This window comes from Canis lupus, chromosome 27 (assembly GCF_048164855.1).
Source record: "Canis lupus baileyi chromosome 27, mCanLup2.hap1, whole genome shotgun sequence".
In the NCBI taxonomy this organism is placed as follows: Eukaryota; Metazoa; Chordata; class Mammalia; order Carnivora; family Canidae; genus Canis; species Canis lupus.
Window position 1 is genome coordinate 26,029,579 of NC_132864.1, and position 10,686 is coordinate 26,040,264.

The 10,686-nt window shown below is 49.3% G+C and overlaps 1 protein-coding gene across 9 annotated transcripts in view; it reads left to right on the forward strand.

Annotated features, from left to right (window-relative positions):
• The window catches only part of GRK3 (G protein-coupled receptor kinase 3), a 132,004-nt gene extending 121,846 nt beyond the window's left edge, over positions 1–10,158 (forward strand). For 4 of the 9 annotated variants that reach the window (XM_072803002.1, XM_072803005.1, XM_072803009.1 and 1 more), the window contains one exon: positions 535–6,605. In XM_072803002.1, coding sequence (XP_072659103.1) covers positions 535–696 — 162 coding nt within the window. In that variant the 3' untranslated portion in view covers positions 697–6,605. Of the gene's footprint in view, positions 1–534; positions 6,606–9,779 lie in introns of those variants that run through there. The other 5 variants (XR_012019399.1, XR_012019398.1, XM_072803008.1 and 2 more) reach the window with 5 other exon arrangements.
• The last annotated feature ends 528 nt before the right edge of the window (positions 10,159–10,686 follow it).

The window sequence follows — 10,686 nt, forward strand, 5'->3', positions numbered from 1 at the left end:
AGTGCCTGTGTGGGTGGTTGTAGGGTGCATGTGTACAATTAGATGGAGGCAGTTTGGGGGGTATATGGGTGTGTATGGGTGTGTGTGTGTGTGTGTGTGTGTGTGTGTGCACAAGAGCATATTTAGAGAGAGAAATGAGTTGGAGATACCCAGAATGTGTGTCAGTAGCTTCACCACTACATTGTACATGTGAAGGTGCTTGTTCACTAGTCAGAATTTCTCCTTAGACATTACCGTATAGACTTGAGTTGTTTTAGGGATCAGAAATCAGAGGCAATCTCTGAATGGATCACAGGTAGTGCCTCTCAGGGTGGGGGCGAGGGATCCCCGCGGGGCTTGCCAGCTGTCCTGCTCCCTGCAGGGGGCCCTGGAGGAAGCCCCCACATGGCCCACAGTGCTCAGAAGTTGAGCACTTTTGCCTCAAACCTAATTTCCAGTGTTGGCGCCGTGGGCCAGAGATCTGGGTGGTGTGCTCCTTGCCAGAGGTGAGCCAGTCATGCCCATTGCCACTTGTCCCTCTGTGTGTCCGTGTAGAGCGACCCTGAGCTCGTGCAGTGGAAGAAGGAGCTGACCGAGACCTTTACGGAGGCCCAGCGGCTGCTGCGCCGCGCGCCCAAGTTCCTCAACAAGTCTCGGTCCAGCGTGGTGGAGCTGTCCAAGCCTCCTCTCTGTCACAGGAGCAGCAACGGCCTCTGACACCCGGGACAGGAGGGTGCTGGGGAGATTGGGCCTTTCAGCCCTTGACATGGAGCCTTTTGGAGAAGTCTGAGGGTCAGAGGTTCTGTCCACTTGTTCCTGGGGCCCTTCCACGGTGGGGAGGACCCAGGACACCGAGGTGCTCCTAATAGGAGCTGTGACTGTGCTCAGGGTCCGGGACTGGCCTCTCAGCCTCCAGTGCCTCCTGCGCATCACATCTGTCTCCGCTTGAAACTACTGAAGAAACAAACAAAAGTTCTTTCCCTTTGTTCCCCACCTGTTTGGGTGGACATGAACCTCCAAACTTGAAATGATCCCTGCTTATCACTTCAGTTTGTATGTCTGATATCAAACCTATCTTAGACTTGCCAAGTGGGAGTGCAGCCCCTGATGGCATTGAGGCTGGACAGCCCGAGCACTGCCCTGTGGCACCTATGGGGCTCGCACGTGTCCACTCCAACACCACCAGATGAGAGGTCAGCCATGCGCTTCAGCATCGACTTCCTAAGGCCCTGGCCTGTGAGCTGAAGATACTTTCTGAGACAGTTGCACGTGGGCCCCCACTGTGTGAGCGGCAGCATCCAGGTACCTGCCCGCCTCTGACAGGGAGCAGAGGTGGGGAGTCATCCGTCACCGAAGGCGTTCAGCAGTGGGTCGTTGGAAGGCTTTACAGGGATTCCAAAGGACAGGCAGTGGGGTTTTAACTTTCATGGCAACAGTGATTTTCAGAAATCGTCAAATAAACAAATTGCACTTTCACATGTCTGGGTGTGCACAGACACTTGGGGGTGAGTCTGTCCTGGGCCCTGACAATAAGCAGTTTTAGGATACAGTCGTTCTGGTTCCTTCTGCCTGCCCTTGGGACACATATCCATAATGGATGCATAAAGGAAGGAAAGAATTGCTCTGTTTCACGTTGTAGTATAATTTAAAATGAATTTTATTGACAAAAGAATGCTGAAGAATGAATGTGTTGAAATGAGTTAACCGTGTATGTTGACCTTCATGTTATCCTCCACCGGTCCTTAGTGAGTGGTCCTTGGCCCCGGGTGGGTCGTCCCACAGCGTGACAGCAGTGGAACGGGAAGGCCGGTCGCCTGATCCCTGGGGCATCTTCTCTCCTCTTCACAGTCTGTTCTCCCACAATGCGTTCTGCGCCCTTTTCTCGCCCCCAATAAATGCCGGGCTGTAAGAACCAGTGTGTTTCCCAGTGAAGTCTCTCTGTCATCAGACTAGAAACAATAACAATAATTTTTAAAGTCCACATATTTGTCTTATTCTTAGTGCAATCTTGTTGTATGTTTCTAAGTCAACTACTAACAATATAAACAACTTAACATCATCATTATCTGCATACTGCCCTCGATATTTTTAGTGGCTCCAAATCTCTGTGCACTGTGTTCTTTGAGAAAGTGAGGACTTCTTAATGAAATTATATTTTGAGAGTTTGGAAGATAATTACTGAAAGTTTTTATATTTCATAAGAGTCACTTTGGAAAAGAAATCTGGAGGTCGACTCTCCATCTCAACTGCTAGTTGAGGTTTAAATTAACATCCACGGTTCTACTCTGCTATTTCCAGTAGAGGAGGACAGATGCACTCTTTACATGCATCCCCCTGGTTTAAAAGGGAAGAACAGTGTTCACATTCTGCTTTTTAAAAAACCAAAACCAAAAAACCACTAGCAACAGAAAAATAGCTGTTCCTCATAAAGGGCAAGCACCTTGCGGCCGTGGTTAATGACATTTGTCACTGCTGTCACCCCCTCCACTGCCAGCTCCCATCGCTCAGCATTTGCAGGTTAGAAATTGCTGTGTCCCAAGCTTCTGCGGGACATTCGAGGCTGTCCTGTCAAGAAGGGCACAGATTCCTTCAGGATCTGGGCTTAGCGTCTGCCATTTCACACCTAGGACATTAGCCAGGCCAACCTGTAGCTCTTTGAAAGATAGCATTTTTGCTCTGGAGTGGAACATGAGGTTGATCTGTCTTTTAGAAAGGAAACATAAATTGGGAAATATCCTGAGAGCACTTTTGCCTCAAACCTAATTTCCAGTGTTGGCGTCTTGTGTGCCCGGGCTTCTGCCTACACTTGTCCCCGCAGCCATTCTGACAGGGCCAGCGTCTCTGCTGCCAGACGGAAGGTGCTTCTGGGACCCTTCTGTGCCAGCACGTTGTGCCTGCATGGCCAGCGAAGGCCACTGGTGTAGAGATCTTGGTATACTTGGCTATTTCAGAGAGTTTTAAGAGCATTACATCATTCTTAGATGTTTGACCCTCCCTACGTTTAGAACATTAAAAAGGACAAAATTCAGCACACACTTTCTCATTCAAAGAAGATAAACTTGATACTATTTTTGTAAAGCTATAATGTCTTGATTCCATAAATCAAGGGAATTAACAAAGCAAAGTCTAAAGACTCTAAGATGGCTTTGAGCTGCTATCCAACATAGATGGAAGAAATTAAAAACTTTAGTGACTCCAAGGTTATTTTTTTAAGTTAAAATATTCTCTCTGGTGCATTTGTCCCTTCATGGCATTGGGAGTCATGGTTTTTCCCTCTACTATCATGTAAGTATGATTTTTCAGCAAAACTTCTAGAAATTAGCTGCTTCGCCGCTAATGCAAATGTCTCCCCACTCATGCCTCTGATTGGCCAATCTGCACACATTACAGTTTCAAAATTTGTGTGGAAAAAGTAGGGCCAGAGGTGAAGGAAAGCAAACATCCTGCCCAAGAAAGGCCACCACCACCACAACATGCAACCACAAGATCTAGCCTGATGTGTGATTTGAAATATGCCATATGGATACTAGAAACAATTGTTTTAAGGCCCTTACTGGCCATTATAAAATATCCTTTACCAATTGACAGTGAGTTTTAACTCCATGAAAAAGATCAAAGTGTGGTTTTTCTCTGATGATTTAAAAAATTTCACTTGGAATTTGTAGTTGGGCCAGTTCAATACAGTGTTTGACTTTTCAATGGTTTTTCATATTAAGAAGAGAAACAAATTCTCAGAGTCGGACCTTTTTCACATAATGTAAATCTGTAAAATGTACTTTGAAATGTGCTGATGTAAGAGAAGACTTCCTTTGTAGGACTTAGTCATACATAGATTTTTTTTTTTTCCCTCAGTAATTTTTTTCAGGGAAGTGTTTCTGGGTCATTCAGAGATGGCTGATGACTTACCTCCTCCCCACCCCTGAGGACCAACTCGTTTGTGCCCAGAGAGGAGGTGGGCTTCACCGGAGTCTGTGGCAGGTGGTGTCTGGGAGTCATGGGCTGTACGGATGGGTGAGCGAGTGCCAGCCAGCCAAGAACAGTGGTAGAAATGGGGCGAAGGAAGGAAAGCATTAACTTGCAGATGAAAAAGTCATCCCCTGTACACCAAGCACCAAGGAAATAAAGTTGGCTAATTCTTTTCCTCCTGACAATGGGAGTTGAATAGTAATTACCGTGAGATATAGTCACTTTATTTTCAATTAGAGTTGCTGAACTTATGGATAGGCCATCGCCTTTCCATCAGGGCTCTGCACACCCTCCAGCACCCTCCAGGAAGGCACCCAGCACCCAGAGCTAACACCTGTCTGTGTGTGCCTCGCAGCCACTGGGAGGGCCAGGCACAGGATCTGGGGCCAGGGGCCCTGAGGCCAGTCGCAGACCTCATCGCTCATCCACTGGAGCCTCAAGAAGACCCCCAGAATAACAGCACATTGCTTGCTGTTTGAGCCATGCCCACTTGTAGAGTGAGCTTTAGCAGTTTAAATTTTGAAAACATTTATTCCTAAAGATCTACCATGATTTTCCCTCCCATGAAAGGTTGACTCCAGATGTCTGAATTAATCAATTACTTATAAATTCATATGAATATCAATTTTTTCTTTTTACCCAGGCCACATTTCAAAGAGGTTTTTATTTTCTTGGTGAATTAATGAAAACCGAACTCTGAAATGATACCATTTCCTCAAGTCGTAATGTTAGATTTCTTTCAGCGTCAAAGACCAATAGACCTGCTTTTTTATAGCCGAGGGACAAGGATGCCTTCCCCACCTTGCCCAATGCCCAGCCACTCACTGACGCGGCCGGGGGGCGCTGATCGGTAAATGCAGCACCCCAAATGTTAAATTACCTGTATTTAAACATACACACGCACTCCGTACAGAAAATGAGTTAACAGTATATGCATTTCATCAAAAACCTGCAGAAACAAAAATTGTGTTTTAAAGTTTCAGCAACTCCCATTCTTATAGTAAACTCTCCTATACACCACAATCTCAAAACCATCTCTGAAAACTGGTAACTCTGCTTCCGTATTTAATTTCATCCTAATATAAAAACGTCTTTCATGTAAGGGTAGGGAATGGAGAACTATTTCTAACCATGCACTCATAATTACAAAAGGACTTGAAATTTAATTCCCCATGTCTCAGTTGATTATATCCCAGGATGTATATATTATATGTGGTTTATAAGCTAAACACTGGCCATTTTTTTAAGTTCTATTGTAAAATTGTATTTTTCTATGTTTTAACTAATTACAGTAGATTTGGCTTTTTCTGAGTAACATAAAGATTGCTAAACGACATATATTAAAAAACAGAGTTCTATTTTAGCACAAAAGCATTTTATATTATTTATTGAATCCTTACATTTGTTGTCATCAGAAACATTTCTTCTTTCTGCTCCTTTTTATTTGTATAGTTTGTTATTTAAGGAGACGGCAGCCCTTTCTGTGTTTCATAAAGTGGAAATGATGCGCACAGCATTATTGTGGGGCGAACATCCCCCCTCACTGCCATGGACTGTTTGCAACAAAAGCTCACCCTCTGGTCTGTGCTGAGACGTATGCGCTTCCTGGGCAACATCTGACAGCCACCTTGCCGAGAAATACTGCTTTCATCTACCTCTTCAGAAGGCCTCCTGCTTGTTGACAGGCACCCCCAAATGCTTGCTTCTAGACTGGCTGCATTATCAAAGAATCTCAAACACATTTCGGCGAGATTCCCTCTTGATGTCAATGTTAAAGCCACAGCATCGTCTAAGCCAGCGGGGCAGGTAGATAGATGGCCCTTCTGCATCGTTCTGGAGCCCAGAACCGCCTGCAGAGCATCATTTCCTACTCTGATTGTGCCAAATCCCTGGAATCCGTCCTGCCATCGCCAGGAGATTCGACTTTGCACCTGATTTATCAAGTACTAAACGGGAGGTCGGTCCTCAGCACTTGTTACAAGTGGCCAGCCGTGATTAAAAACACCCCTTCCAGGAGGAGCGCATTTGAACGTAACCACCCCCACCCCTTGCTGTCTCAAAATGGTTTGGAAAATGGGGTCCTAAAGGCTAATGCCCTCGTATGTGATTAAATCTTGGCCAGAGGTCCTATTCTTGAGTGGACGGACCCTCAAAGATTTCTGTGAGCTAGGATGGATGACCGGTCTCTGGGAGAGGGGGTTCCTCCTCACGTGTTGACATTTCTCTCCACCTTGTCTTCCTCGCTGGGTAGCCATCAATGTGGCAACATATTCACTATATTCTTGGCAACCTGTCACACCCTTTAAGGAAGAAATCCGTGTTCTCTTGCGCGTTGCCCTATGAGGTGAAGCCGGTGAATTAGGTATTGTCAATCTAGATGTTGTACCTATAAAATGATCATTTGTCTTGGTGTCTCTTTGCATTGATTGTGCCAGTGGAAGTTTCTAGCCCTCTCCTAGTACACGCTTAACTAGTGCACGTTGGAAGTCCTATCCTTCGGGAGATGCCGTTCCGCGCCTGCGGTCACCCACCCTGTGCGGGGCACGTACTGTCATTTGGTATCACCGTCTTTCACGGCTATTTTGGAGCAGCTAGGCTGGTTTCTTCTGTTGATAAATTGCTTCTATAAAATCTCAATAAAAAGGCTCTGTACAAAGATACCTACTTGGGTGTGCTGTCCTCCCCACCCCCACCCCCTCCAATGAAAACCTGCACTTTATCAAGCTGCTGAGATATCAGGAAGTGACTCCTTTTAAAGAATCCCAGTTTTTAGGACAATCCATGCAGAGACTGATTTTATAAAGAGGAAGGGAGAGCCAGCCTGCATTCCTTCGGATTTTGTGGATTGTCAGAGCACAGCCCACCTCACGGTTTCGGGGGCTTGGAGGCCCAACTGCCTGTGCCTCCTGCAAGACATATTGTAGGGAAAGAGCCGGTGACAGCTCCTGGGGTGGGGGGTGTCCATCTCCTCCCCAGTTAGCCTAGGCTACACCGGGCCCCCCCCCCCCCAGCATGCTCCCAGGGTGCCCTTGGACTCCCTCAGGGAAGTGCAAACCCCTCGCTCTCCATCCCTGCTCTCTGGGACCAGCTGAGAGACCCTGCGGTGCGTGTCAGTTTAAACCAGAAACCCAAGGAGGTGGTGACCCCAGGATCCCTGCCGCCTGCGCAGACCTGCCTGCTTGGGGACCGTCGGGTCTAGGGTAGGCTGGGTATTTCCTGTCCTTGAGCTGGAAGCACCTTCTGTGTCCCCCTGGCTCAGGAAAGAAGGCAGGCAGGATTGACTCATGTAGCTCTTTGGTTTCCCTGGAATGTACTAGCGTCTGCCAGCTGGAAAACCATTTCCCCGAGTAGTTGACGGGAGGCCGACTGTGGGGTGGGTGGTCAGCTCCATGGGCAGAGGGTGGCGGCACAGTGGAGCCTTTGGTCGGATGCGCCACCTCACTGAGAGCCAGTCCCCAGAGCCACTGGAGGCCTGTCCCCTCTCGGGGCCTGGAAAGGGGTCAACCCTGGGCACCCCGCCCAGCCGGCCTCTGGGGCAACTTGTTTGCTCTGCCGTTTTCTTGCCTCTGAATTGTGAAAGTTGAGTTAGATGAGCCCGAAGGACCATTCCAGCCAAAATCTCCAGGTTTCCAACTAAAGGTAAATGTGAGGGGCTTAAGCAGGACTTGGGAGCAAAAAGGAAGTGCCTGCCGTGTCCCATGGTTGCTCCCACGTTGCCTCACAGATAACTGCTACCCGGTTCTCTAAACCTCACCCTCCCAGCCTTCCTCCCCAGCCCTTCCTTCCCATTTCTGGCCCTATGTACGTGACGTGGACAAGAAGACAGGAGCCCAAGGCCTTCCCCTTCCTCAGGCACCTGGGATGGGAACCGTCTAGAAGAGTGTTTCTCGGCCCAGCATGTCTGGGGCGCCAGCGGGGCCATCCTGTGCCCTGTAGGATGTTGAGCAGCCTTCTCAGCCTCTACTTGCTGGATGCCAGTGCATACCCCCTACTAGCCAGTCTTGACAACCCAAAATACCTCCAGACGTTGCCACACATGCCTTGCGGGGAACAAAACTGCCACCAGTTGAGGACCCCTGGTGCTAATGATGGGACATTCTCAGTGTGTTGCGGTCAGAGTTGGGGCACAGAATCCACAAAGGTGAGAGGTTGTTGCCGGGGTTAGTGGCCAGAGCCCTTAACTCCTGGGTGGTTGTGTGGACCATGAGCCCTGCCATGTGTTTGTTGTGGCCAGACTCATTGTGCTGCCAGGAAATGAGCTTGACAAAGTGGTATTGAAGGTAATGCCAGCCCTGAAGGTGGAGGAGCAGGTGTTGGTGTTAAAATTCCAGGGGGCGGCGGGAGGCGAAACACTTGGCTGGCTCGTTTGGTTAAGCGTCTGGCTCTTGATTTCAGCTCAGGCTGTGATCTCAGGGTTCTGGGATTGAGCCCTACGTGGGACCCCGCACTGAGCATGGAGTCTGCTTGAGATTCTTTCCCTCTCCCTCTACTCCTTACCCCCTTCGCGTGCACACGCTCTCCTCTGTCTCTCTCTGTCTCTCTCAAATAAATAAATCTTAGGGGAAAAAAATGCAAGAAGGGGACGGGTTCTTCATGTGGCCCAGGGCTTCTTCTGACACCTCTTCATTTCTTTCTTTATGTCAATGTATTGGACAGATTTTTCTAGACAGCGGGCCAGATCCAAGAGATGCAGTGGGGTGGGGACATGAAACACCATGCCAGTGAACTTCCCCCTCATCTCAGCATCGACTTTGCCCACGGCTTTGGCCAGTGACCGCAGGGGTGAGCGTGGGAGCGTTGTGTCCAGGGGTAGCAGCACTGGTGCTGGATTTGGTCACGAGTCCCTCTATCTTGGCATGGATGACCTTGGCCAGGGAGTCTGTGGTGGACAGTGTCACGTGCTGTCTGGATCCTCCTTCAGTGGAGGACTTCTTATCTGTGCTCAGGCGGCCCTCAGCCATCTCCCCTTCAGGGAGGCCTTAGCTACAGAGAGCACCACGCCCTTCCCAGGGTGCCCACATCCAGTGACTGGTTGACACAGAAGTACAAAGGCCCGGCCATCTCGGTCCCAATTTGGGAACACAACAGGTCACAGTGAGGTTTCCTGAGGCTACTGGGGGCCGTCGTACAGCTAGACATTTCCCTCTGTCCAATGCCAATTTCTCCATCCTTCCATAGGTGTAGATACCAAGAGAACTCCTTTTTTTTTTTTAATTTGCAGATATATATTTTTTAATTAATTTATTTATTTATGATAGTCACACAGAGAGAGAGAGGCAGAGACACAGGCAGAGGGAGAAGCAGGCTCCATGCACCGGGAGCCTGATGTGGGATTCGATCCCGGGTCTCCAGGATCGCGCCCTGGGCCAAAGGCAGGCGCCAAACCGCTGCGCCACCCAGGGATCCCCCAAGAGAACTCCTTAATGAACTTCTGTTCATTAAATTCTCAGAGTCCACTTCCCCCAGGAAACCAGTCTGCAGTGTTCATCCCGGGTGCGGTAGGAGAAAACAGGAGCTGAAGTGGGGTGTGGGGGCTGCATCACCCACTGCCCGGTTGGCCATGGTCACAGATGGGAATCGGTGGTAGTAGGTGGGACATAGAAAGCCCCTAGTTTAAAGAGAGGGGCCCTTCCAGTGTTCAAATTTGCAACAGGGGTGAGTGGGGGTGGCACCCCAGTGGGAAGGGATGCACTGGCTGCTGTATCCTATCGAGCTGGGAAAAAAATTGCAATCTAAGAGCTGGAACACAGAAAAGGAGCCTCGTGCACATGCTCCCAGGAAAGATAAAAGTTTAAGGCTGAGAGACTGATTTTCCATAAATGCCTGATTTACAGAAGACCAATAGTGTTGGATTTTCCTTGGCTGATGAGACGTTGGTCAGAGGTTGTCCCCTCTTCCACCTTGGGACGCTTTGCCAGAGGTGTGAACCGGAGGTGACGCAGGTCCTGTTGGTCTCCCGAAGCAGGCTGAGTGGACCTCTGTGTGGCTGGATTGGTGTCGTCTGTCTGGGGAGTTTTCAGAGCTGGTGTCTGTTTGTCATTGATTTTAACAGACCCTCACAGAACAGCCCCTTCTTTACATTCCTGCCCATAAATACAACCTACCCCAAGCCCTGGACCCCACCCCCACCCCACCTGCAACCCGAGACTGTTTGCTTGGCCTGAACTGCAATCCTTCTGCTGTTCCTGAATAAACATATGCATTTTGAGCATGCTTCCGTCTACTTGTTTTTTTAGGGCAGCAAAGCGTTTGAGAAAAGTGGGAGAGAGTGAACCCTGGACGGTGGGACTGGGTGGCTATCGCTAAGCCTAATGAATACTTTGGGGAAAGATCGTAAGAAGCACAGAGGAATCAGTTGCCAGCAGAAAGCAGTGTGAGTCAGGGCCTCGTTGGTGGCTTGCAAAGAGGGCCACATCCCGAGTGGGAGGGAAAGAAAATGGGGACCAGACCCAGGGCTGAGTCATCAGATCAGATGGGCACCGAAGGTGGTTAAGCTCCGGGCAGGTCTGTCTGCTTTACCAAGGCACACCCTGCTTGGGAAAGAGTGAGACCTTGTCACACGGGAGGGGGACACCCGAGCAGAAGCCCTTGCAAATCTCGGATCTCCAGCTTCCTCTGACCCCTCCAAGGCGGCAGCCGTGTTCTACTCCTTCCTACGATGACACAGCGTCCCCCAGTCCCGCTGGCCTGAGGCGGGTGCAGTGGCACCCCAGGGTCCCATCGGGGGCTGCGCCTCCACAC